Here is a 24,596-nt window from a genome sequence, read left to right on the forward strand (position 1 = left end):
CATGGAATCTTTGAAAAAAAAAATATACACACAAAATATAATACTAACTTTTTATTACAATAAAAATTCTGCTTAGTCAGTATTCGATACTTAAGAGGGGTCTCTCCGTCACTCGCTCCATACAAACGTAGTTCCAATATCATTTGAATATTAGGCAACCAAAGTCCATGAAATTTGGCAACATATTCTAGAAACTAATATCTATGCCTGTAGTTTTCCTGATTTCTGTTAAAATATTCGGTTTCAAAGTTACGCGGTCTTAGAAATTCACATACAAATCTTTGAGCGCCTGTAATTTTAAAACTACATATTTTTAGAAAAATCTAAAACACCACAGGCACAGATATTAGTTTCTAGAATACGTCTGCAAAATTTCATGGACTTTGGTTGCTTAATATTCAAATGAAATTGGAACTACGATTGTATGGAGTAGGTGACGGAGAGAGCCCTGTTAACATACATTTTATACAGTTTAAAACAATTCCATCGAGTCTTTCAAAATATATAAAAAATAGCAATGATTGGTAAAAATATTGTTAACGTACATGTGAAGCGCGTCATTGACATGCCATTTCGTTATTATATACCTATAGTAAGATTCGATTAAAAACTTTAAACACTATTAAAGTTAAAAAAAAAAAAACGATTGCACATTTCTTTCGCCCTTATTTTTTTTATAGTAATTAAAAATTAGTCTTGTTAGTAATGTATGATATCTTACTTTTTTTTTTCTCTCTCGTCTGGCTTTTACAAAGATTAGCCAATGTCAAGTTTGTAGTTATTTGTAACAAGTTAGTTAAACTATACAAGTATGGACCCCGTCTGTGCCGGCGCTCGCCGACACACGCACGGCACCCCCTTAGAGCGCTTTCCAGTCAGTTTTAACAAAAAAAAAAACACTCCAAAAAAGCAGAGCGCGCCCGCCAGCTAACACCCACACAGACGAAGTCCGATATCTTATTTTTCTATACAACCTATAATGCCTTTTTTATTTTCATAATTTTTTATGGCAAGGAATAATTGCACTATCCATACTAATGCTATAAATACGAAAGTCTGTCTGTTTATTTGTTAGCTACTTTTTTCCGCCTTATCTGCTAAAGAAAATTTAACAACAACAATAGAGATAGCTTGCAATCTAAAGACGGACGTGGGATAGTTTTTATCCCGCAAAACTTTGGTTTTTTTAGTTCTAGCAGGATAAAAAAATCTACGTGAAGTTTCGTTCAAAAACTGATGTTATACAGGGTGTAACTAGAACTCTGAAGTAAGGTCTAAATATATGTACATATATTATAATGTAATATCAAGGAAAAAAAAGTTTTAGAGGTACTAACTAGAACGCTAGCAAAAACGAAGACAGGTGATAGTACTGATGATTACTGATAAGATACCACAAAATATAATAAAACCCGTATTTTTTAAAAGTTCGCAATCAAAATAAAACCATCTGACTGACGCGAGAGGTCAACTAACGTTGCGTAGTTAGGTGCCGCGGGGTCAATGCCGCGTCGTACTTCGTAGGCGAGGCATTGACCCCGGGTTTTGCACGCTATACATCGCGGGTTTGAAAAATATTGAATTAATAAAACTATAAGGCAAATAGTTATTGGATTGTGTTTAAAGAGTTTAACAATAGCGCTAAGCTTTAGATAGCGTTGTAATTACACCCTGTATAAGATTAAAAATATGTATTAAATTTTTCTTTCTTTGTTATATATAATACTTACATATACAAGTATGCTTATGTATTTCTTTAATTTTGACTATTACAGTTTATTTAACAATTATTGTATTATATTATAACTCTAGTTTGCATTTTACTTGAATAATTAGTGGTGGGGTTTCTTTAATAAAATGCATGAGTTATATTTTACTTAATGTGTTTACAAAAACTTTTCTTTATTAAGTACATTATACATATAACTTATTTACTACGTTCACAATGTGCGTATTTTTGCAGTAAATACGAAATAAATCTTTTTAAAAGTGAGCAAATTATTTACTGTTGTACTTTAATTATTACTGTTGTTAGGTTTGGTTTTAAGACGTTTAATTCTCATAAAGACAAAGAAAAGTCATTTACATGAGAACTTAATTCTAGGAATAAAGTATACAATATTTCGCCAATTAAGTACTCATTCAATGCATTTGTCGAAGTAATTCGCATTACTCATAATGTGAGCGCCTAATTCAGTTTTAAATGCATTGAATGAGTGTGCATTTTGTTACAACTTAATATAATACTTACATTTGTTTTTTTACTAAAATTCACTAATATGCTTCCATTTCTGTGGTATAGTTAACTTTATTAGGTGGCTTTCATACAGTATATTTCTTTTTTTTACTACAACAGTAAACTTTTACTGTTATTTTTACTGTTAGTTATTTATATTAACTTTTACAGTTACTGTTGCTACAGTTTATTACTTTTCGTTTCCATGGTTTATTTTACCTTATAAGGTTACGTTTGTAAAGGAAGTACTTCATTATTTACTGTCACTACAAATTATTTACAGTGCCCTTTTGTGGTATATTATACCTTATTAGTTTAAGTTCATTGAGTTATTTTTATTATTTATAAAGTATAAAGTATTTATGTCTGAATTTTGTTGTGGGCTCTTCTCAGACTCGGGCGCGTTTGGAACCCTCGTAGCTTTAGTTTTAAGTTTACGTAATTCATTATCACCATTATATCATCTTTCAAATCTAACAAATCGGACAACCGAAAGGTTTACAATAGTACCAATTTTGAATAAATGATTTTGACTTTGACTTTATTTACTGTTGTTACTTTACTGTACTATAAATTTACTACTTTTACTACAGTTTACAGTGAGCTCCCTTTCATTCAAATGTAACAAATCGGACAAAGAAAAAGTGTACAATAGTAACTGTTTTAAATAAATGATTTTGACTAAGACTTTATTTACTGTTGTTACTTTACTGGACTATAAATATATTACTTTTATTACAGTTTACAGTGGGCTCCCTTCCGTGGTATATTGGTGAATGGAGTCGGATGCGGGTATAGTCGTCGGCGGGATTTGAAGTCCACGAGATCTTGAATTTTCACTGGCTGCAACAAAAAGTGATAGGTAAATTACTAAAAAATAACAGGTAAGTAATAAAAAAACCGGCCAAGTGCGAGTCAAACTCGCGCAACGAGGGTTCCGTACTCAGGTATTTTTCCCAACATTTTTCACGATAAATCAAAAACTATTATGCATAAAAATAAATAAATAATTAGTTTCTAAGGACATACCTCTCGCGTTTTTTCTTTCTTATTTTCAGACTCGTACTGTTTCCCGGCGCCGCCTTCCGCTGTAGACACTACGTATACTGACAGCTTCTGTCTGTCCGTTGAATCTGGACTTACGTGTTTCTGGAATAGAATCATTTTATGTATATACATAGCTATAGACTTACATAAATATATAGATAGGCTTACATAGATTTTTTTAACTCGTCTAAGGGTAAGTGTATAAAATAAAAATTAAAATAAACCGTCTTTCATAACTACATTGCTCATTTACTGACTATTTTTATTTAAAAAAAACCGGCCAATTAGTGCAAGTCAGACTCGCGCACTGAGGGTTCCGTACTCGGATACATTTTCCAACGTTTTGCACATATCCTATAAGGGTTCCATTTTTCCTTTTTAGGTACGGAACCCTAAAAACTACTTAAAACAGTACTATTTTTTTGCATATTTAATTTTTATTTTAAACATTTTAGTGTAAGTAGCCATTGCTATTTGCTTGGTACCTAAAATATCAGTTCACCAGCAAAACTTTCCAAGTCCACACGGCTTAAGAGTTCAGTACCTTGCAGCATCAGGATTCAAATTCAAATTATTTTTATTCAATTAAACTTTTACAAGTGATTTTGAATCGTCAAAATAATCTACTACTGGTTCGAAATGCCGTTCCTAAGTTCCTACCGAGAAGAACCAGCAACAAACTCGGCGGTTGCTCTTTTCAAGTAATCAATTTACAATAATATGCCATACTGTATACAAGCAATTGCAGCGCCGTGTATTGCTGGAGCGAGTCAAATCCAAGCTTTTTTGTCATTTACATAATCTTCGATTGTATAATAAGCTTTTTTTCAGGAGCACACTTTTAATAGATTTTTTAAACTTGTGTAAAGGGAGGTACCGCATACTGGTAAGCGCAGTGTGGGACGACCTCCAGCCCGCTGGACCGATGACCTGAAGAAGGTGGCGGGGAGCGGGTGGATGAGGAAGGCGGAGGACCGTGTTTGGTGGCGCGCTCTTGGAAAGGCCTATGTCCAGCAGTGGACGCTTACAGGCTGATGGATGGATGGATGGATGGATGGAAAGGGAGGAGTTGGGGTCCGAAGTTCTATGCTTGGTACCTAAAATATTGCACCACACAGTTACTGGATCACTATAGTTTAGAAGTGCTGTACCCTGTATCATCAGGGTTGAGGAGTTAGGACTTGAAGTCCAAGCATGAAGTCGTTACTTGGTGTCTACAATATTAATTCACTATGAAAACTTCCGAAATCTTAATAACTTAGGCAACCATAACCCTGCAGCATCAGGATTACAGTTGGAACCAGAAAATCTTATGGGACCACCACGGAAACTTCTACTGTTGTCAAAAAAAGCGGTGCTCAAACCTCGAAAAAATCGGTGTACATCTATACTAATAAATAAAATTGGAGTGTCTGTCTGTAATTTCGAAATAACTACCGCATATTAAGGTCATATGGTTATTTGAACGATACTATAACTGAATCACACGTTTTTAAAATTTTTGTCTGTCTGTTTGAAAAGGCTAATCTTGGGAACGGCTGAACCGATTTTGACGGGATTTTCACAGACAAGTAGAGAATTGACCAGGAAGTAACATAGGCTACTTTTTTAACCGACTTTCACAAAGGGAGTTGTGTTTTTCTACTTATGTACACCGAAATCTCCGAGATTTCTGAACCGATTTGCGTCATTTCTTTTTTAATCGATAGAGGAACTTTGCGACATTGTTTCATAAAAAATTTGGAGTCCAACTCCTCAATCCTGATGCTGCAGGGGATCTGACCAATCCACGCGGGCGAAGCTGCGGGCATCAGCTCGTACATAATAAAGGTCCGCATTGAGAACCTTCTCCTTTTTTGAAGTCGGTTAGAAATAGATAGATTTGTCTTACTTTGAAGAATTCGATAAGTTCTTGCTTGGTGACCGTGTTGAGTTCATCGACCTCCACGTGTGGACGATCGAAGTTGTACACCTGAAAAACATGTCCTTTTACCCGACTGCGGCAAAGCCAAAAGGAAGGGTTATGATTTTAGCAGTCTATGTATGTATGTATGTATCCAGATTCTGTTCCACCGTAGCGCCTAAACTACTGGGCCGATTTTTATGAACGAAGTGTCAATTGATTCGTCGTAAAGGCCCGGGTGACATAGGCTATATTTTATACTAGCCAATGCCCGCGACTTCGCCCGCGTGGCTTTAGGTTTTCGAAATCCCGTGGAAACTCTTTTATTTTCTGGAATATAAAGTAGCCTATGTGCTAATCCAGGATATTATCTATCTCCATTCTAAATTTCAGCCAAATCCGTCCAGTAGTTTTTGCGTGAAGGAGTAACAAACATACACAGACACACACATACAAACTTTCGCCTTTATAATATTAGTGATGAAAAAAATTGACCTAACGATTGTTACATCAAAGAAAGTGGGGGTCTCCAAAAATTTTTTTTGCTATTGTATCGAGTGGGATGTCAAATGAAGAAAATTCCGAATTCACGAGTATACAACAACATTAAAATACACCAAGTGACAAACAAACAATTTCACTCTAATATTTAGACGATTATGGTCGGTTTTTAGTTTTCAACTTTATCTTGTTTTATGATAGTTTTTAACCCCCGACCCAAAAAGAGGGGTGTTATAAGTTTGACGTGTGTATCTGTCTGTGGCATCGTAGCGCCTAAACGAATGAACCGATTTTAATTTAGTTTTTTTTTGTTTGAAAGGTGGCTTGATCGAGAGTGTTCTTAGCTATCATCCAAGAAAATTGGTTCAGCCGTTTGAAAGTTATCAGCCTTTTTCTAGTTACTGTAACCTTCACTTGTCGGGGGTGTTATAAATTTTTAATTTATACTTGTTTATCTACACTAATCTACATTAATACAAACTATACAGTACCTGTGCAGTGATTTCACTCCATAACTGCGAAGCTTTGCTGGCGAGACGCTTGGGCCTTTCCAGTCTTTGGGCGGCCAGGGACGCGCGGTGCTTAAGGAACTCTTCGTCGGTCATCTTTTCCAAATACTCCTGCACAAAATAACGTACGGACCCTCAAAATCCATTCCAATGGAATGTTAAATGACCCAAATGAAAAATTTGGTACCCCATTAGGCAGACCTGACAGACAGAATAAGCGTTGGAGCGACGATATTGTAGATGTGGCAAGTATATGGCATGGAGTAGAGTCGCAAAAGATAGAGAGTCATGGAAAAGGTTTGAGGCTTTCATTCTGTTTAAGAATTCTTTGTAAATATTAATTATTATCAATAAATTAAGATAACATTTAAGTTTTAATAGTCTAGGATAAGCATGTAAACTATATCTTAAGAAAGGAAAATAAAGCTATTTTTATTTATTTAATGAAAATTTACGGACTTTCAATGATCACATCCATTCTTTAATATTATAAATAGCCTCAATAGCTCAACGGTTATAGGAGTGGACTGAATTCCAAAAGGTCGGCGGTTCAAACCCCAGCCGTTGCACTATTGTCGTACCCACTCCAAGCACAAGCTTTACGCTTAGTTGGAGGGGAAAGGGGAATGTTAGTCATATTTAAAAATGGCTAATATTCTTTTTTTTAACATTATAAATGCGAAAGTCTGTCGGTCTGTCTGCTAGCTTTACATGGCCCACCAGTTTAACCGATTTGAATGAAATTTGGTTCACAATTAGCTTACATCCCGGGTACGGGCATAAGCTACTTTTTATCCCGGAAAATCAAACATTTCCTAAGGGCCATCCGCTTAACCGATTTAAATATGATATTTGACACATAGGTAGATTACGCCCCGGTAATTGACATAGGCAACTTTTTAGCCCGGAAAATAAACATTTTTTTATTTCAGACTGAAAGTCCATATACAAAGTCAGAATCTTAGTAACAATAATTCCTTATAATTATGTTAGTAATGTTAGTACTAAGTAAATAAATAAAGTAGCATACCGTGGCAACTCTAGTCGCCCGGTGGCCACAGCTACCAGCTACTACCAGTTATTGGAAAAGCAAAGGGTTCCCAAGGAATTAAAAAAAAAGCTAAATCCATGCAGACGAAGTCGCGGGCATCATCTAGTATCATACAAAAGGAATCGAACCTGCGACCCCTCGATGAAGCTCTCTATCCTCTCCTCCAGATAGGCGGGATGTCTGTCGCTCTGCACTATGATCCTTAAACCTTGCACGCCGTTGGATCTCCTCACCCCACTGAAAACTATGTAGCCGAGTTGCTCCTGAAATAACACTTATTATGTTACAAGTGCGCAAAGTAGGAAATTATAGTCAAGTTGCAAATTTTAACCGTAAACGAGGATTTTAAATGGACCCAGTAACGCCAAAATGACTAACCCACAAACTGCCAAAAAATGAGTTGAATTGAAATGAAAAGGTTATTTGGAACTGCTCTAAAGGTTACTTCCACTAAGTTTTTTGTTCATTTTAATGACTTATTCAATCATTTATTTTTGCTGATTGACTGGTCTATCAACGAACATTTCAAACCTCTGGACGGATCAGGCTGAAATTTTGCATGTAGATAGATATTATGCCATCAACATCCGCTAAGCTAGTCTAAATATATAAAAGGGAAAGATAACTGACTGACTGACCTATCAACGCACAACTCAAAGTACTGGATCGGACAAATTTCAATTTGGCATGCAGATTGCTATTGTGACATAGACATCCGCTAAGAAAGGATTTTTGGAAATTCTACCCCTAAAGAGGTAAAATAGGGGTTAGAAAGTGTAGTCCACGCGGACGAACTCGCGGGCATACGCTTGTATTACCTGTGTCCGTAGCACGTGGAAGCAAGGTTCGCTTAACGCTTGTGCTAGTAGTTCTAAAGTGACGTTGGTTCGAGTCTGTCGCACTCCGCACGCATAGTATAAGGAGGCACAAGACGATTTGTGCACTGAGTTCTCTATTTCGCGGAGATACCACGAACCTGTGGAAAAAGAGCTATTTTATTGACAGTATATAAAATAACAGCCATTTATGCTACAAGTGCGCAAAGTAGTAAATTATAATCTAGGCGCTTCAAATATTCTGATATCTATTGAGTGCTCATAATGTTCAGATACAAAAATATTACCGCACATGTACGATAATATAATATTACCGCACATCTCTTTAAGTGGCTAACTGTGCGGTAAAAGTCTAAATATTTTTTACACGTGCTTCTTTTTGGATTTTACGTACGGATAGTATCAAAAATTTTAAATCACACAATTTGTAAATGAAAACCACTATCATTAGTTTACGCGTAACACGCGCCTCAAGAAGTTTTCACCTCAATAATTTTCATAAGGAATGGTCGCTTACCCTTTTCTATTTCAACTTCCCTGTACAACAAGAGCTGTTGTGCTAACAGAGGTGTCGCGTCTTTTGGTAATCTGCAAATCAATAATAATTTCAATAAAGTTGCTCGAAAGCTATATTTACAATGACACAAACCCACCTTGAAAGTTAATTTTATCGCACTAGTGCGATTTTTTCGCACGTTCGTAATGGCTCAATTATAGTACCACTAGATGATGCCCGCGTGGATTAATGTTTTTTTTAAATCCCGTAGGAATTCTTTGATTTTCCGGGATAAAATTTACCTTTGTCAATTTCCGATACGCAAGCTACGTGTGAACCAAACATATAAATCGGTTAAGCGTATGGACCTTTAAGAATCCCGTGGGAACTCTTTGATTTTGCCTATGTCCTTCCCCGGGATGTAAGCTAACTCTGTACCAAATTTCATCAAAATCGGTTAAACTGTTGGCCCGTGAAAAGGTAGCAGACAGGCAAATCGATAGCCTCAATAGGTCAACGATTATAGGAGTGGACTAAACTCCGAAAGGTCGGAGGTGCAAATCCCAGCCGTTGCACTATTGTCGTACCCACTCCTAGCACAAGCTTTACGCTTAGTTGGAGGGGAAAGGGGAATGTTAGTCATGATTAGATTAGACAGACAGACAGACAGACAGACAGACAGACAGACACACTTTCTCATTTAGTAAGGATATTATTTACCACATACTTGTTCTCTATAGTATCAGCAACGGACAAGGCCCTCTCTCGTGTGAGGTTGCCAAACATAAGCCCCTCCACATGCACCTTGCGCACCAGGTGGCCTGCGAACTCGTCCAGCTGCTCGGGGGTTACACCTGACGTACAAAACATTCCATTTTTAAATAATTTTTAGATACATATCAAAAAATCAAAAAAAAAAAATCGGCCAAGTGCGAGTCAGACTCGCGCACTGAGGGTTCCGTACTCGGGTATTTTTTCCAACATTTTGAACGATAAATCAAAAACTGTTATACATAAAAATTAACAAAAATCTGTTTTAGAATGTTTAGGTAAAGCCCTTTCATATGATACCCCACTTGGTATAGTTATTTTACTTTGAAAATTGAAACACATTTTAATTTTTTTTAAATGATGTAACCACAATTTCGCGGTTCCCAGATTTATTCCTGTATCTGTGCTATAAGACCTACCTACCTGCCAAACATGATTCTAGGTCAACGGGAAGTACCTTATAGGTTTTCTTGAGAGACATGACGGACGGACGGACAGACAGACAGACAGACAACAAAGTGATCCTATAAAGGTTCCGTTTTTCCTTTTGAGGTATTATTAATACCCTAAAAATTGTGACTTTACCATATTAGCCACAATATCTGTATGTAGTCTGAATACTTGCCTTCTGCAGCATTTACTAGTTGACTCCGAGTCCACACCAGGTCTGATAGACTTAGGGCTTGTTGGTATACCGCATGCTGAAAACAAATTATTTTCTCACTCACTCGGAAATAATTCCTTTGCCCTTTGAAATCTGTGTGGAAAGTGGTAATTTTGCTCGCTAGCGTATATATCTTTTTTCTACTTATTTACGCTCTCGAGCCTTTGAATTCCTCGCTACACTCATAATTCTATTTTTGAACTATACCTTAGAATCCTACGCTGGCTCGGAATTCAATACAAACTCTTGCGACAAAATAAAACTTTGCAATCTTGCATAACAAATAAATATTATTTTACTTATTTATAGAAAAGTGCGAGTCAGGCTCACACACGAAGGGTTCCGTACTCACTAGCTATCGGCAGTTCGCGGATAGTAGTGGGGTTTTAGTGCTGTTTAACTTTATCCAGTTCCTTTTAGAAGCACTTACCTGGTATGGCTGTTCAGCCTCAAAGTTCTTAATGGCTCGGATGTGGTTTTCCTTCATGATCTCGAACCGTTGTGGGTCCGCCTTGAAGTTCACGATGTGGTCTATTATCTTCTCCAGTAGGACGTGCTGCTTGTCGTCATAACCGTCTATCGTTATCTGAAAGTTTCATCAAAATATATACTACTGCAAGTAATGAAGAGGTTTGATGTTACTACCACACTTGTTGTATAGAAGCAGATGTTATTAGGGTTCCGTACCTCAAAAGGAATAAGCTCCCTTATAGGATCACTTCGTTGTCTGTCCGTCTGTCGTGTCTGTCTAGAAAACCTATAGGGTACTTTCCGTTGACCTAGAATCATGATATTTGGCAGGTAGCTAGGTCTTATACCACAAGTAAAGGGAAAAATCCGAAGACTGAATTTGTGGTTATGTCACACAAAGAAAAATTAAAATGTGTTCATGAATAAAATTAGTATTTTCAATTTTCAAAGTAAGATAACTTTACCATGTGGGGTATCATATGAAAGGGCTTTACCTGTACAAAACAGATTTTATTTATTTTTATGCATATTAGCTTTTAATTTATCGTGCAAAATGTTGGAAAAATACAGTATTTTTTACAGTAAAATAAATATTGACTCGCACTTGGCCGGTTTTTCCCTTTACTTGTGCTATAAGACCTATCTACCTGCCAAATCTCATGATTCTAGGCACTTTTTAGGTCAACGGGAAGTACCCTATAGGTTTTCTTGAGAGACACGACGGACGGACGGATAGACAGACATTAAAGTGATCCTATTAGGGTTCCGTTTTTCCTTTTGAGCTACGGAACCCTAAATTTGGAAAAAATTTCACTTACACTAAGTCCGTATTTAGCGTTGCCCACGCTCCACCGCAGCCCGGCTAGTTCTGCCGCGTACGCGAACTGTTGCAGCGAGTCCCTCAGCAGCAACACCCATATTGAGGTCAAGTTGCAGTTTACAGGGTCCGCGTACGCTAGAGGGCTGCAAAATAATAATAACTTATTGTATTTCCTTCATCTCTTCAAACAAAAGAGTTATAGCCCGTACAAAATGACTTCCCACGCGCCATTTTCACTATCTGATGCACGCGACTTGGTCCACGTAAATTTTAAGTGTTGAAAATCCCGTGGGAACTCTTTGGATTTCCAGGATAAAAATAGCCTATGCCCATGCCTTGGATCAAGCTATCTCTGTACCAAATTTCGTCAAAATTAATTAAACAGTTGAACACTGAAAAGCTAGCAGATAGACAAACAGACACACTTTCGCATTTATAATATTAGCATAGATTTCAAGCTCACCTGGGTTTTAGGTATATACCTAGTTTTATTTTACTTTAGATTGTACCGATGGGGCTGGCATATAGGACACCTATAAAAGCCCCTTAAAAATATTAGAATTAAAAAAAAAAAAAAGCTTACCTGACTAAATCCAAAGTGATAAAAGCTTTGGGCAGTAGAAACTCGTTGTCCCGTTTATACCACAGCCTCATTAGAGGGGTATCCTGAAACAGAAAATCTTCGGTAACCCTTTCGATACCCAGTTCATCATCACGACCAACCCGTAGCCGGCCCTGGCCTTGGCACTTGGCCAGCGTGGCTATGGTAACCACGCTGGCCAATTGCCAAGGCCAAGGCCAAGTGCCAAGTACGGATTGGCAGACTTCACACACCTTCGAGAACATTATGGAGAACTGTCAGGCATGCAAGTTTCCTCACGATGTTTTCCTTCAGTCAGCCTCCCGAATAGCAGAAAAACATCCCAGATGAAGAGAAATTGTTTTTAAAATGCATAATAGACTAGTTTTCGAATTCGCCAAACTTTTTGTAATATATCAAAAAAAACTCGCACTCGCTTCGCTCGGGTTTTGTTGTGTATTGTGTAGGTACCCGGTACTTCATTATCATGGATTTACATTTTTGATAACCCCGGAGAACTCTTTGTTCTCCAGGATAAAACATGAGAAAGTAGAGTGAAGTGCTTTAAAACATAAAGGTCTGTTATGGCTTAGCTCGTTAACCTTTCGCTTTTTTATCTGTATTGAACAAAAAACCGGTCAAGTGCGAGGCAGACTCGCGCACTGAGGGTTCCGTACACGGGTATTTTTCCAACATTTTGCACGATAAATCAAAAACTATCATACATAAAAATAAATGAAAATCTGTTTTAGAATGTATACGTAAAGCCCTTTCATATGATACCCCACTTGGTATAGATATGTTAGTTTGAAAATTTAAATACATTTTAATTTTTTTAATGATGTAACCACAAATTCGCGGTTTTCAGATTTATTCCTGAACTTGTGCTATAAGACCTATCTACCTATCAAATTTCATGATTCTAGGTCAACGGGAAGTACCCTATAGATTTCTTGACAGACACGACCGACAGACAGACAACAAAGTGATCCTATTAGGGTTCCCTTTTTCCTTTTGAGGTACGGAACCCTAAAAATTGCGCTCGCGCTCCCATGTCTTATTGTATTCTATATTTTGCTGTCAAATTGAAAGGTGAACTTTCGCTAACCAACCAGGTATACTCATTCCGACAAGTTGAGTAAAAGTTTTTGTCTCATGGAAAGATTTGGTTAAGGCCCAGATAAAACCCAAGGACCCTGAATCGGGTGACGCCAGGGAACTATACTAATAAATACCTTAATAATGGCGGGCGCTATGGCATCAGCTGTGGGGTCTGGACTGGTCTCCAAGTCCAGCTTGGTGGGGATGAACTCGTTCGGGGGAGGGAGGTGCAGCTCCTTCGTGGGGGTGACTGACTTCCACTCCTGAACATAAAGTAACTTTTAATGTTTCTCTAGAACATTAGTTCCCAAAGTTGTCCAGATTGACCCCAGGGGTCCACGGGAGACACGACGGGGTCTATGTTGGCGTGACAAAAAAAAACAGGGGTTTACGAAACTTTATCTGCTTTCGATAGTGAAGAACTAAAATGTTAGCTTGACTTCACCTATCAATGTATTCTAAATAAATGAAATAATGAGAATTGATTGGTCCCTTGTGCTGTGAGTAGATGTCAAAAAAGTAAAGTTGGATGCAATCACTTTTTTCACTGGCCAACTTTACTTTTTTGACATCCACTGATAGCACAATCAATTGATTAATTAACCAATGAATTCTCACTTTTTTCAAAAACTTTAATTCATGGTTGGAACTCAGCCGCTACGGAAATTTTCATGGTTAGATCTAATCTTCACATTATTTTTGTGGAGTTTCGGGAATACGGTAAAAATGTAGCTGTAGGGAACCGCAAAATTTTCAAAATTTAGCTGCTCCACCGGAAGCAGCTAAATTTTGAAAGTGAGATGAGAAAAAAGTCTGGGAACCTCTGCTCTACAATTTCACCATGTATAGAAAAGTAGAAGTGTAACCTTAAGTCTAGCCTCTTCAATGTCCTCTTGCAGGTACTTGGTTCCATACCACGGTTCGGTCTGTGTGCATTTCTTCTCGAAACACCTGCAACAATCAGCATTTTTATAGGCAACAAGAATAGAAATAAAATCCTAATCCATACTAATATGTACTAGTCTTAATATAAAAGGTGTGATCAGAACGCTGCCAAAAAATTAGCGTAACATTAGCTAACATAGCTCAAAGGATTAGCAAGCTGAAGTGGCAATGGGCAGGTCATGTCTGTCGCACAACCGACGGCCGATGGGGCAGACGTGTTCTGGAGTGGAGACCGGGTACCGGTAAGCGCAGTGTGGGACGACCTCCAGCCCGCTGGACCGATGACCTGAAGAGGGTGGCGGGGAGCGGGTGGATGAGGAAGGCGGAGGACCGTGTTTGGTGGCGCGCTCTTGGAAAGGCCCATGTCCAGCAGTGGACGCATACAGGTTGATGGAATGGAATGGAATTTGAGGCCAAACATACTTACTTGGCAACAATGCCCACTCGTACGTTCTCAGGGGTGAGTAGAGACAGTAACTCGTCTATGAGGTCTGGTCTCCACTCAGTCAGCAAATAGTATGCGCTCAGTATATCTTGCATTGGGAATTCCTAGGGACAAAAACATATATTTATCTTTATTTTATTTATATTAAAACATTATTGCTTACTACCATAAAAAGGAATAAAAAAGACGAAAGATGAAGCGGGATAATCTTGAACTTGTATATACATAGTCCTCGGATATTAAAACTTCATCAGTGCGATTCAGGTTTTATACAAAACGAATAAATATACCTGTGGCGTCATCTAGTAACATCTTTGTAAGTTAATGCACACAAGTCATGTAGTACGTAATTTTTTTTTTTTTAATAGTAATGACTGTATGATTTTTGTATGAGTGCGAGAACCGCTATCCATCATCAACTAATTTAACTCTCGATGTCAGTTAGTCAGTTTTAATATTACCTGCAATAGATGCACGTGGCCGACGACCAAAGCGCGCGGTTCTTGAGCATCTTTGAAGCGGAATTCCATCGCCATGAGATCCTTTTGCTCTTCCCATATCCAACGTTTTGGACCCTCGGCTTTCAGCATTGCTATGTACTGTAAAGTGACAATCATTTTAATGAGTATGCAACTGTACCACGTTAATCACACTAATATTATAAAGGCGAAAGTTTGTGTGTGTGTGTGTATGTTTGTTACTCCTTCACGCAAAAACTACTGAACGGATTTGGCTGAAATTTGGAATGGAGGTAGATATTATCCTGGATTAGCACATAGGCTACTTTTTATCCCGGAAAATCAAAGAGTTCCCACGGGATTTTGGAAAATTTAAATCCACGCGGACGAAGTCGCGGGCATAAGCTAGTGTTATAATACGAATGTGTGTCTGTCTGTCTGCCTGCTAGCTTTTCACGGCTTGTCGACTAAGTAAGTAACTCACATCAAACTCATTATTTTGACTAATTTCTGAAAACTGAACACTTTCAGGTAAAGATTTTTATATAAACCTGTGAAGATGAAACTGCCATTGGCGCAATTAGAATACCATAAGCCTACGTTATCGTATTAGTTTTTTTTTTTTTTTTTTAACCTAAATGTAGCCGCAACATAAACGGCTGTATTCACAAACATTTTTTTTTATATTATTAATGTGTTCCTTCCTTTTTTCCTCCAACATGGCGGTCGGAGACTGTTGTAGGTCGGTACTATAATGGCGTTTTTTTCCCCGCCATTTTTGTTTTGCTGTGGTTTGTTTTTACTTGCTGTTGGGGATTTTAAAATTATAACTAGCTACATCTTAATTATTATTAATTATTGTCTAAGATTCTGATAATCTGATATTTGTTTTTTTTTATTATTATTCGTTTCTTTTTTATCTGTTTTTTTTTTTTTAATTTCTGTTAGTATGAGGTCTCACAGTGCGCTTGAACGCATAGTGTAGGTTCCACCAATCAGATCATTGTAAATTGACGTGACACAGTCATCTGATTGGTGGAACCTACTGTGCGTTCGAGCGCACTGTGAGACCTCATAGTAATGATTGTGAATACGGGTATAAGACTTCTTACGTTACCTGGAACACAAGGTCGACAATTTCGTCGATATGCTTGACCCCGTCTTCAGTGAGGTCGACCTGTACGCCGAAGAAGCCAAACCCGCGGGCGCCGATACGAGTGCCACCCACTAGACTGGAAAATACGTATTTTTCAAGAAGTTTCACTTCTCTCAGTGGAGCGAAGCGGGAGTTATCGCGGCGACCTCCGTAGCGAAAGGAAGGTAGAGTAGATGAAGCTGAATGAAGGGGCAGCCGGATGAGTTGAGTTTTCTGACCTATTTGAAAAACTTGATGCATTTGAGTCCTCTGCTACTTGATACTACCAGTGGGGTTATAGAAGACTAGAAGATGCTCGCGGCTTCGCCCGCGTGGATTTTTTAAAATCCCGTAGGAACTCTTTGATTTTCCGGGATAAAAAGTAGCCTATGTGCTAATCCAGGATATTATCTATCTCCATTCCAAATTTCAGCCAAATCCATTCAGTAGTTATTGCGTGAAAGAGTAACAAACATACACACACACACACACACACACATACAAACTTTCGCCTTTATAATATTAACTGTGACTAGATGATGCCTGGAAAGGGTCCAGTTACAGAAATTAGTTATAGTATCGACTAATTTGTGAGTAACTCATGTCAAACCCATTATTTTGACTAATTTCTTAAACTGAACACTTTCAAGTAAAGATTTTTATGTAATCCTGTGAAGATGATACTGCCATTGTCGGAATTAGAATGCCATAAGCCTACTTTGTCGTTTTAATTTGCAAATTGATAAACACCAAATTAAATTTGAATTTCGCGGGCAGACCGTGTCATGCACCTTAAGGTGGAAGCGACGGGCCTGCTCGCGAAATTCAAACTTAATTTGGTTTTTCGCATTTTTAAACTAATACGACAACGTAGGCTTATGGCATTTTCAATTGCGACAATGGCAGTATCATCCTCACAGGTATATATAAAAATCATTACTTGAAAGGGTCCAGTTTAAGAAATTAGCTCTAGTATCAACTAATAATAATAATAAATCTTTATTAAGAGCAACCAGGACTCATTTTGTTAGTAGACAATATTGATGCTTAAAAAAACTAATGTTAGTAATATAATATTGTAGTGGAAAGAACAATTTACAACTATTGTTGCCTCACCAACACTTGAATCATGTGTTCAAGTATTGGTGAGTCCAACTTATCTGCAAACATGTTCAGGATGCGGTTGGTGCCTGAGCGCAGTCTTGTCAGCAGTGATGATGACTTCTTCCGCATTATGGCAAAGAAGTCATCAGTCCGCTCCTCTGCGAACATACCTGACGCTGAACAAAACCGCGGCAAGCCCAACAGCATCCTGAACCCGTTGTTATACTGCACCCTTAGGGTGTCTATGGCTTTCTTTGAGTAGTTGACCCATAGGCCTCCCGAGTAGAAATTTTGGCAATATGCTTTAAACAGCGTTATTTTTGCCTCTTTACTACATCGGACAAACCTGCGGGCCAACATATGGCATCTTACTGCCAATGCCCTTCTCTCTCTTTCAATGTCAACATGGTCCCTAAGGTCCTCCGTAACGTAGTGGCCCAAGTATTTGTATTGCGGCACTCGTGTGAGTGCAGCGCCGTTCAGGAAAATTCTTGGCTCGTATTGCACCTGCTTACGAGGGGCCTTAAAGATCATGTATTGGCTTTTGTTCACATTATATATTAAACCATGTTTGGCAGCATACTCCTGGCATGTTTGGAGTAGCTAACTAATGTGTCAGAATTAGTCTAATCGTTAGTTAATAGTTAGTAATTAGTAGAATCGCGGGCAGGCCCGTCTCATGCCTCTAAAATGACTTTGATTTTGACTTTGAATATAAGTATGGAAGTATGGATAGTATAAAAATACCCACCTGTTACACCAGCCTCGCGTCTTCAGCGTGGAGAGTAGACTACCGGGACCCTCATGTCCCAGCAGATGGGATATGTAGTGGCCTGGCTAGAAGAAAACAATACCATAAACAACTAGACAATATTTTTTTGTCTGTTTGACTGACTGCTTGCGCCTGACAGACAAACAGCGGCTGCCTGACCGACTGTCCGTGACGGTTTGACTGACTGACTGCGATGCGATAAGTGTTTTCTAAAATCAGCCTCATTAAAAACATAGACTTGACCGTTTCGATCCGGGTCTGGTCCAGTCTGATCCCGTCTGGTCCAGTCCGATCCGGTTGAATCCAGTTCAGATTTTTAAAAAAATTCGATTTCAGCCACTGAGCGGTCTTCCTGCTAAGAATAGTTACTCTACCATCGCTTTTAGTTGTACCTATCTAGGAGACTATAACTGCTTTTCCTGTCATACTCAATTAAAATGTCGGTGGATGCCTGACAGAAGTTTTTACGCATTTAGCGGTGTTACTAGACTGGACTGGATAGTTCCGATCCAGAACTAGTCCAGTCTGATCTAGTCCGATCCGGTTAAATCCAGTTCAGATTTGTTTTTAAATTTCCGATTTTGGTGGAATGAAGGGGATTTTTAAAATCTTTAGATGTAATTTTGGATTGTAGGTTTTCTTTTAATTACAATTTTTTACCTGTTGCTGTTGGATTGTAGGTTAGCTGATATGGAAATTACTTTAAAAGTAAACTGCAATAGACTCACCCCACTCTTATAGTGTTTTCTGGTGTCGGGTATGGGGAAGTCTATGGAGAGGGAGCGTAGATCTTTGACAGGAGTGCAATACGCCCTCTTGCGCCTCAAGTGGGGAGGGAAAGGGTGGTCAGGCCACGTCGGCGCGGTCACCGAGCGGTCTTCGACTGCTGAGAATAGTTTCACTACCATTGCTTCTAATTCGTCCAAGGATTCTGTAAGAGAAATACAAATCTGTCAAGTGCAAGTCGAACTCGCAAACGGACGGTTCCGTACCATCGTACAAGTGAAAAAAAAGTCAAAAAGTCAAAATAATTTATTCAAAGTAGGTACAATTGTACTCCTTTTGATGGTCGAAATTGTTAAACTTGTACGATTTAGTGGTGATAATTAATTACGTTTTACTTAAAACTAAAGCTACGAGGAAGTGACTTCAGTAAGACCTAACTATCTGCCAAATTTCATGATTCTAGGTCAACGGGAAGTATCCTATAGGTTTTCTTGACGGACACGATAGACGGACAGACAGACGGACAACAAAGTGATCCTTTAGGGGTTCCGTTTTTCCCTTTGAGGTACGGAACCCTAAAAATCGTAATTATTAATTGTGATAAATTATACACAGATTTGTTTCTTTGGATAAAAAATTATAGAAGCAAACAAACCTTTCCCCATGACGACGAGTGTCATAATGTTGGCGGAGTACCATTTCTTGTGGAACTTCAGTAGCTCCTTTCTCACGTCGATGCCCTTCTCTTTGGGTATTCTTTCTAAAGTATCCCTGTTGCCTGAAAAGGACAAATATTTAGATAAGGGACAGATTTTGCATGCCAGACATCTCTGGCATGCAAAATTTGTTGATTCCATTGATACAAAGTAACTTTAAGTTTGCAGCCATTGTTACTTGTTTTCTGGCAAAATAAAGGATTTATGATTTATAAAATAATGGTTTTTAAGTTTGTGTTCACTATTGTTTTGTTGTTATAAATAATATCACATCGAAATAATGTCAATTAAGCATAGTTTGCGACAGGACACATATTTGTTACAGTTCAATCAATTTTGGCTAGAAACCTTCGGCTTCGGCGAAAACAGCCCAATTTGGCCGAAGTCGAAGGTTTGGTTTTCTGGACGAAGATGGCTGAAGCCGAATGTTCGGATGGACGCAAAAAATAAAGTACAAGCCATAAGTGAGATTTTTTCATGGAATTTAAGCTTCAAATATTGACACGAGCGCAGTGAGCCCGAATTCTGCTTACCAGTGCCAAACTTGTGGAAGGGATGGTCTTTGTGAGCGGTGCTTTTATTGAGCTGATCAAGACGCCACATGTCTGAAGATGCATTCTTCTCGTGTTCAGAGTTGACTGCACTCAGTTCGCGACCAGTTGCGGATTCCGTGAATAGCGGGGATATGAAGAATTGGGCGAAACTGTAAGAAAAATGGGGTTATTCAAGGGGCAGACCAACAAATTCCTGAAAGGCCGGCAACGCATCAGCAGTACCTCTGGTGCTACAAATGTTCATGGGCGGCGGTAATCACTTAACATGGGGTGATGCAACTGCTCATTTGCTCGATTTTTTTATTGCAAGATATGCTTACACTTCTTCTTCTTCTTCTCCCTGGGCTGGTTTCCGCACTTAAACGTTTCCGTCTATTGTGCGTGTGTTGCCCCTCCCCGCCGAAGTACGCTCACACTTGACGACAATCATGCTTATCAAAAAGCAATGATGATGTCTATGTTGGAGCTTGCCTTTACCTATCCATTCTTGCCTTGAATTTATTCAAGTTACACATGGCAGGAGACATGGAGGCCAGAAAGGCATTCCACATCTTATTGGTTTCAGAAACGTTGGGCAAAAAGATCCATAATGTTCTCGAAGATATGAGAAATCCACCAATCTGTAGCTACTTAGGTTCAAATCTATAGAATGCACTTTACTTTACTTCGATTAAATTAAAACGAAACAGATTTATGTGAGATATATATCTCTGTCTCGTTTTACCTCTGTCTTAAGTTTAAGCAAAGCCAGAGTGCGCTTAGTCTTAGTCTATGTAGTGGACTGTCGTCTAAACCCTTCTGAGATGAGACCTATGCTCAATAGTGGGCCGGCAATGACCAGAGATGATGAGGATAATGATACAATATTTCTTACATGTCCAAAGCCCTGCCCAAGTGTGGTGGTAGCACGTCGAAGTAATACGTGGTGTGGTCTGACGATGTTGACGCGTTTGAAGACCCTCCATTCTCTGACAGGAACTTGTTGTATTCGTTTTCCTGAAAAAGGATTTCAATTTTTTGAGCTGAAAAGTTTTTAAAGGTGCGTGTGTCTGTGTAATCATCCAGATTTAGGGATGGGTATAGCATCATCAATAAGTTTAGGTGCTACGGTGAACACACAGAATCTGGATACAAACATACACACATACATACATAGACTGCTAAAATCATAACCCTTGCTTTTGGCTTTGCTGCAGTCAGGTAAAAAAGGAGTTGAATTTTCAAAAATTCTATATCTACATCATAATAGCTATCTGCATGCCAAAAAGCCTGATCTATCCAGTACTTTGAGCTGTGCGTTGATAAATCAATCAGTCACCGTTTCCTTTATATATTTAGATAATTACATGTTAAAAAAAAAGAAATCACCTCTGGGTATTTTTCAGTGCCCAAAAACAGCATGTGTTCACAGAAGTGGGCCAGGCCTGGAAGTTCATCCGGATCACTGAGGTAACCTGAAAACAAAACAATTACATTCTCATCCATTTTGCTACCTTTAACTGTTTATTACCCAACTGCGGCAAAGCCAAAAAGGAAGGGTTATGATTTTAGCAGTCTATGCATGTATGTGTGTATGTATGTTTGTATCCAAATTCTGTGTGTTCCACCGTAGCGCCTAAACTACCTACTGGGCCAATTTTGATGATTGAGGTGTCAATTGATTTGTTGTAAAGGTCCGAGTGACAAAGGCTATATTTTATACGAAAAAAATTGACGTAGCTGATGTTGCATCAAAAAAAGTGGAGGTCTCCAAAAATTTTTTTTGCTATTCTATCGAGTGGGATGTCAAATGAATGAGGAGAAAATTCTGAGCTCATGAATATAAACATACAACAACATTCATATATACCAAGCGACAGAAAAACAAATTTTAATCTAATATTTCAGCGTTTATTAAGACGATCACAGTCGGGTTTTAGTTTTTAACTTTATTACTATCTTTATTTTATTTAGAAATCAATAAGGCACACACATATATGTATACTAGTCAGCCTCAGGGTTCGAGTAGCATTTCCACAAAACTATTGCATCGAAAACCTGTCGCACTTATGACCTTTTTCTTTAAACACGCCCACACACACCTAACGCTTGTGCATAACCGTGCCATACAATTAATATGATCATTAATTTGCTAAACGACTTACTGCCTTAGACTGTTCACTGTACATATACAGAAAAACTTTACAAAGATACAGAAGTAACTGTACAAAAGGGTGCAAAGGTGGCCTTATTATTGAAGCAGACAGTAAGCTGAGGCTTAGTAATAGGTTCCCATTGGCACCCTTTAGATATAGAACCTTAAAAAGATAATGCAGAGATATACATGCACAAGATGTACGGTCTTTTTATGTGTTCTATCGCCTTTATAATGGGGAGTGCTCTGAAGAGTTTAACCTCATTCCACCTTCCTTTTTCTAAACCTGCACCGCACGCCACCACAAGCAATTTCACCCTCACCACCTGGGTGCCTGGTACACTTCAACCACCCGTTGTGCCAGATACTTTTTCCAAGCACATGCAAACAGTGGAATCAACTCCCTTCTACCGTGTTTCCATTAGATTACAACATGGGGTTATTCAAGAGGCTAACCAAGAAATTCCTGAAAGGCAGGCAACTCATTGGTGGTTCTTCTGGTATTACAAATGTTCATGGGCGGCGGTAATCACTTAACATCAGGTGACCCGCCTGCTTGCTATTTTTATTTTAAAAACAATATATATACGAAAAACATATCAACATACCCACATTGACGTCCATTGCTGCAGCTGATTTGTCTGTAGTGGGATCACTGACTAGTAAAACTTTAAGATTATTTGTTAACTGCAGGCCTCTGAAACAAATTCATTTTTACAGTTCACAAAAGTTTTTTTTTTCAAATTGCCTTTAGTTTGCATGTTTATCTTTGATTACATGCCTATTCGCTTGCAAAATTTTACATGGCTACCAATATTATAAATGCTAAAGTGCGTGTTTCTTGGTTTGTGCTATGACCAATGGATCAATATGATTTGTTTTATGGATATTTAGAATAGATTTAGAGTTAACCACCTGGAGAGTGACATACGCTACTTTTTATCCCAGAAAATCAGAGTTCCCACTGGATTAAAAAAATTAAACCAGTGTAGACAAAGTCACTGGCATTTAAACTAGTGTAATATAAAAAAATCTTTTTACCTGTACTCTCTTTTGTCTTCCTGGCTCTTTACAATATCATTGTACTTCTTGACCACCCCAGTAGGGCTGTCAGGGCTGCCAGAGCCTGGACGGACCTCCACAGGGCTCTGCCCCCGGACTGGCGACCGAGGAACGCACTGTGGCACCGTCATACTCGAGTATTGACGTTTGTGCACGTAGATAAAGCTGGAAAAATAAAGTTTACTAATTGTACCTCCCTCACGATTTTTAAACTCAATACACAACCACTAAACTTTTTTTTTTCAAAAGAATATTAGCCATGTTAATCATGACTAACATTTCCTTTCCCCTCCAACTAAGCGTAAAGCTTGTGTTACGAGTAAGTACAACAATAGTGCATCAGATTGGGTTTGAACTACCAATCTTTTGAATTCGGAGCTCCTTGACTGCTGAGCTATCCTTTTCAGTAGAGAGCATTATGAAAGAGATAGCAATAGATTTAGATCTGTCATTTTAGAGAGTGTGTAAGTGCAGAATTAGCCATATGACATTACAGACCTAATTCTAACTTAAAACCAAGTAATTGTTGTTTGATAGTTTTTATTTATGAAATTCATACTATGTATATTAGATTTTTCTATGTAGTGGAAGATATTAAACCTGTCTTCAATATAATGATAGAACATGGTTGATACTTCAGGTCTACTGACACTTACCTTCTTGAATAGAAGTAATAACTATGAGAAATTAAAAGAAAGCACTTCTACAAAGATAAATAAAACAGTTCCAAGCACAAACAACTTGATTAGTAATGAAAAATACAAAAAACACAATATTTTTTAATCAATAAACGAAACAGTTGTTACAAAAATCCTAACCTATTGAAGCTGGCTCGGTAAGAAACGGGAGGTGAAAAACTGTGGAATCCAACCAGTAATAACCTTCTGGATGCCAGCTTGGATAATTGCACTTAATTTATTATAAAATAATTTATTAATTCGTAATAAATTAGCTTAAAAATAGCAATGACTGGCAATGACGAAACGTACAATTTGACATTGACAATCAGCTGACAGTGACACTTGAACTTTTTTTTTTTTCTCTCTCGTCTGGCTTTTACAATGATTAGCCAATGTCAAGTTTGTAGTTATTCATAACAAGTTAGCTAAACTATACAGGTATGGACCCCGTCTGTACCAGCGCTCGCCGACATACGCACGGCACCCCCTTAGAGTGCTTTTCAGTCAGTTTTAACAAAAAAAACACTCCAAAAAGTCACAACACGCGCGCCAGCAAACGCCACCACAGACGAAGTCCACACTTGAACTTGGAAGTTTTTCATCTTGGATGAAGGATTATATCTATTTTATATCTAGTTACTATCTCTATGTTTTTCATGGTTTTTCCACAGAACATATATGTAGAAATAATGTATTTGTACCATTTTGCTCTGGATTCTAGTATTTTAATCACCAGCAGGTTTTACTGTCTCAAAAAAAAAAACAGTCCAAGTGCGAGTCAGACTCGCGCACTCCGCGCACACATACTTTAATTTTTTTTAAATGATGTGACCACAAATTCACGGTTTTCACATTTATTCCTGTACGTGTGCTATAAGA

General features: G+C 38.2%; 1 protein-coding gene across 3 annotated transcripts; it reads right to left on the minus strand.

Moving 5' to 3' along the window:
- Positions 1 to 1,713: 1,713 nt before the first annotated feature.
- On the minus strand, positions 1,714 to 24,045 carry LOC123878820 (insulin-degrading enzyme). Of its 3 annotated transcripts, XM_045926156.1 has the most exons (27): positions 23,856 to 24,045; positions 23,017 to 23,202; positions 22,584 to 22,672; positions 21,210 to 21,295; positions 20,716 to 20,837; positions 19,821 to 19,990; positions 19,227 to 19,349; positions 18,574 to 18,776; positions 17,825 to 17,910; positions 15,952 to 16,066; positions 14,838 to 14,975; positions 14,359 to 14,480; positions 13,853 to 13,937; positions 13,121 to 13,249; positions 11,889 to 11,971; positions 11,304 to 11,448; positions 10,445 to 10,600; positions 9,976 to 10,051; positions 9,307 to 9,433; positions 8,601 to 8,671; positions 8,066 to 8,223; positions 7,376 to 7,510; positions 6,179 to 6,307; positions 5,175 to 5,255; positions 3,266 to 3,385; positions 2,967 to 3,079; positions 1,714 to 2,814 (listed from the first exon to the last, which is right to left on the minus strand). In XM_045926156.1, the coding sequence occupies exons 2-26, from the start codon at positions 23,166 to 23,168 to the stop codon at positions 2,972 to 2,974; spliced, it is 3,009 nt and encodes a 1,002-aa protein (XP_045782112.1). In that variant the 5' UTR covers positions 23,169 to 23,202; positions 23,856 to 24,045; the 3' UTR covers positions 1,714 to 2,814; positions 2,967 to 2,971. The 3 variants fall into 3 exon arrangements, with proteins under 3 accessions (XP_045782112.1, XP_045782110.1, XP_045782111.1); XM_045926154.1 differs by having other exon boundaries at positions 1,714 to 3,079; XM_045926155.1 differs by having other exon boundaries at positions 1,714 to 3,079; positions 23,694 to 24,045.
- Positions 24,046 to 24,596: the final 551 nt, after the last annotated feature.

This window comes from Maniola jurtina, chromosome 26 (assembly GCF_905333055.1).
Source record: "Maniola jurtina chromosome 26, ilManJurt1.1, whole genome shotgun sequence".
In the NCBI taxonomy this organism is placed as follows: Eukaryota; Metazoa; Arthropoda; class Insecta; order Lepidoptera; family Nymphalidae; genus Maniola; species Maniola jurtina.

Excerpts from the sequence above, each read along its gene's own strand:
- LOC123878820 (XM_045926156.1), bottom strand. The coding sequence starts at position 23,168 with ATGACGGTGCCACAGTGCGTTCCTCGGTCGCCAGTCCGGGGGCAGAGC. Across the intron at positions 19,350-19,820 it reads CTTCCACAAGTTTGGCACTG|GCAACAGGGATACTTTAGAA; the intron begins GTAAGCAGAATT and ends TGTCCTTTTCAG. Across the intron at positions 14,976-15,951 it reads TTGTCGACCTTGTGTTCCAG|TACATAGCAATGCTGAAAGC; the intron begins GTAACGTAAGAA and ends GTCACTTTACAG.